Source organism: Hirsutella rhossiliensis (assembly GCF_020360975.1).
Source record: "Hirsutella rhossiliensis strain HR02 chromosome Unknown scaffold00006, whole genome shotgun sequence".
In the NCBI taxonomy this organism is placed as follows: Eukaryota; Fungi; Ascomycota; class Sordariomycetes; order Hypocreales; family Ophiocordycipitaceae; genus Hirsutella; species Hirsutella rhossiliensis.
Genome location: NW_025408672.1, coordinates 1,531,221 through 1,533,871, shown reverse-complemented (window position 1 = coordinate 1,533,871; position 2,651 = coordinate 1,531,221). Strand labels below are relative to the sequence as shown.

At 50.4% G+C, this 2,651-nt stretch overlaps 1 protein-coding gene across 1 annotated transcript; it reads left to right on the top strand.

Moving 5' to 3' along the window:
- Positions 1-1,340: 1,340 nt before the first annotated feature.
- Positions 1,341-2,057, top strand: HRG_06387 (uncharacterized protein; the record flags this gene model as incomplete). Its single annotated transcript, XM_044864858.1, has 1 exon — positions 1,341-2,057. One exon carries the CDS (start codon positions 1,341-1,343, stop codon positions 2,055-2,057), a length of 717 nt encoding a protein of 238 aa, XP_044719798.1.
- Positions 2,058-2,651: the final 594 nt, after the last annotated feature.

Here is a 2,651-nt window from a genome sequence, read left to right as displayed (position 1 = left end):
CTTCCTATTTCGCTATAGTAGTTCTACTTACTATAGGTCTTATTCCTCGTGACTGCCAGGGGGAGGCCGGAGGGCGAAAGTGCATGATTGACGGCTTGTGCCGATGTACGCGTCATCTCCGCGTCACTCGAGGTGCTCGGCCTGCAATGGAAATAAGCCAGGGAGCAAGAGGTGGAGGAGCAGGTGCATGGGAGCTGTGCTGTTCTTATATTCATGGGGGGAAAAAAGGCTGTCTGCCAGGCAGCAGATGCTGCGAATAGGCGATAGGTTAATGGAGCCTTCTTCCCTTTTCCGACTCTATATAAGACCGGCCGAGAAGCTCTATAAGAGCCGAACGGATAGGAAGCCACCTAAATCCAATTAGAAATGATCGCAATAGCAAAAATGTCAGAGCATGGGTTTGCATTATGCTTAACTAAGTTACCAGAAATGCCAAGGATGCTAACGACTCGCACATAGTTGTTGGGATTCTCCTGCCTCTTAGGTCCCTAGCACTTGGAGATCCACAAGGCTGTAAAGGAGATACGGGACTTGAATCGTCGCAGCCACCTAGTTTGCATCGAGTATAAGAATCGCAAGTCGTCTCTTCTTTCTCTAGCATGCTTACCCCCCTCCCATTTAGCATCATTGCGCGAGCTTTTCATTCTTTTACATTCGAGACTCAATTCAGCTCCGGCAATCTGCAATCACTTCACCATGCGGGCTCCTACTCTACTCGCTGTGGCATTATCCGCTTCTCGATCTGTCTCGGCTCTTCAATCTCTAGCCCAAGATCCAGCTCTGACTGAGGTTGACGGCAAGTCTCAGCCTAGTTCTCGTTCCTGCAAAACCGTCACTGGCCAGGGCCTTAAACCTGTCTCGAGCGATACCAAGGCACAGGAAGCCGGGTCGGCTTGTAACGTCCAATCCGGCGACTATGAGTTAGAGGGCTTTGCATATCCAGAAAGCTGTCATTTCGTTACTCCCACCTGCGAACTAGTCTGCAGGTAAGATGATATGTCACGATATTTAGCACTGGCGCAGTGGTGCGTTACTTGCATTCTTGCTAATGGACTTGCAGCCAATTGTTCGAGGCCTTATATATAGTCTTCGATGGTGTCAAGCACACAGCAAAACGAAATCTCTCTATTCCAGAAACTGAGGGAAATCTCCAATTTCATGCCAGCGGTGTCAGGTACGACGAAAAAAATGGGCGCTTGACAACTCTGCATAATGACGGCGCCGCCTTTTATACCTCGGGCCAAGACGTTGAAGGTGATAACTGGATTGCCCACTGGGATGTCAAGGAGGATTATAAGCTGCTCTGGAAATACAACTTGAACAACGCCCCTGGACTTTCTATGTGCCGAGGCTACCAGGAAGTCACTCACCTTCCGGACGGCCGCATCATCGCCGTCTCCACCTATGGAGGGTGCTTGGTCTTGGTTACCCACAATGGTGAAGGGGTTACCGACACCAAGATTCTCTACAAGAGCAAGTTTGACGAAAAGACGAAGCCTTTTCCTGCAGGTACTGGCGCCATCGACCAGATCAACGCAACCGCGTACTTGTTCAACGACCAGAGCGCCAAGACGTTGAATATTCTGGATACGGAGAAAAATACAACCACACAGGTCAAACTGCTAAACGGACTTGACCAGACCGGAGACGATGGCCTCGCTGTCCCCAAGAGATTCCAGGGCAAATGTGCCGTCGTCGCTGCAGCATCGGAAGGCTGGTTTTTCTGGTGCTCGAGGGATGGTTGGCATTCAGCCGAACTTATCGACACAATTGAGAACAAGTACGCCAACGGTGGTGCAGGAGAGGGTGACTTAGCGACGAAGAACGGGTCGTCCACTGCTATATACGAGATTGCTGCTCAGGGCGAAACCGGCGGAGATGGCAACAGTCTTATTTTCGGGAACTACGAGTTCTTCATGGACGCTCCCCTCGGCCCAAACAACGAGACAATACAAGGAACGAGGACCAAGTTCCCCCAGGAGGACCTGACTAGCCGGCTGGCTAAATTCTACGAGAAATTCCAGTCTGGTGCTGCAAGCCAAGTGACAGAAGGTTGAAACAAGGCTGATTGGTGCAGAGGCGGAATAAATCATCCCACTCCGATATATAAAACAGGCAGTGAAAGTTTTGTTTAGCACTGTTGTCAATATCTGCTTGTTTATCTGCCTGTTTCTTTTTAGGTATCAGTCAAAGTAGTGCGAGAAATGCATGTCCCTCTCACGAAGAGAGCATGCAAGTGGGCATTGATTGTGTATGTCGCGCGCCTAAAAACCTGGGGCACTGATCATTCGGGCTCCAGTGGCAATCCTTGGAAGAGAACACCAAATTGTGCAGATATCTTCTGGCTAGGTGTTCCCCTTCTGAACGTGGGGAATTCTGATTGGAACCACGGAGCGAAAGTGAAGTGGAGGCTGCGATGCGCTGGCAGAGGCTGTCTCTACAGTTGTCGGCTATAAAGGTACAAGGGATAACCACAAGCTCCTGTCCGAGGTTCTTTAGAGATGAACAATTGAATCACTGGCCGCCGTTCTTGATTCTCTGTTTCGTCGTGCTCCTGCGCCTCACATCAGGCGAGCAAACGTGAACTGTGAAGCCGTACTCGAGGTTGTCGACGCTCGGGCATTCCGTACGTCATCAGCTCTAGCACCAGC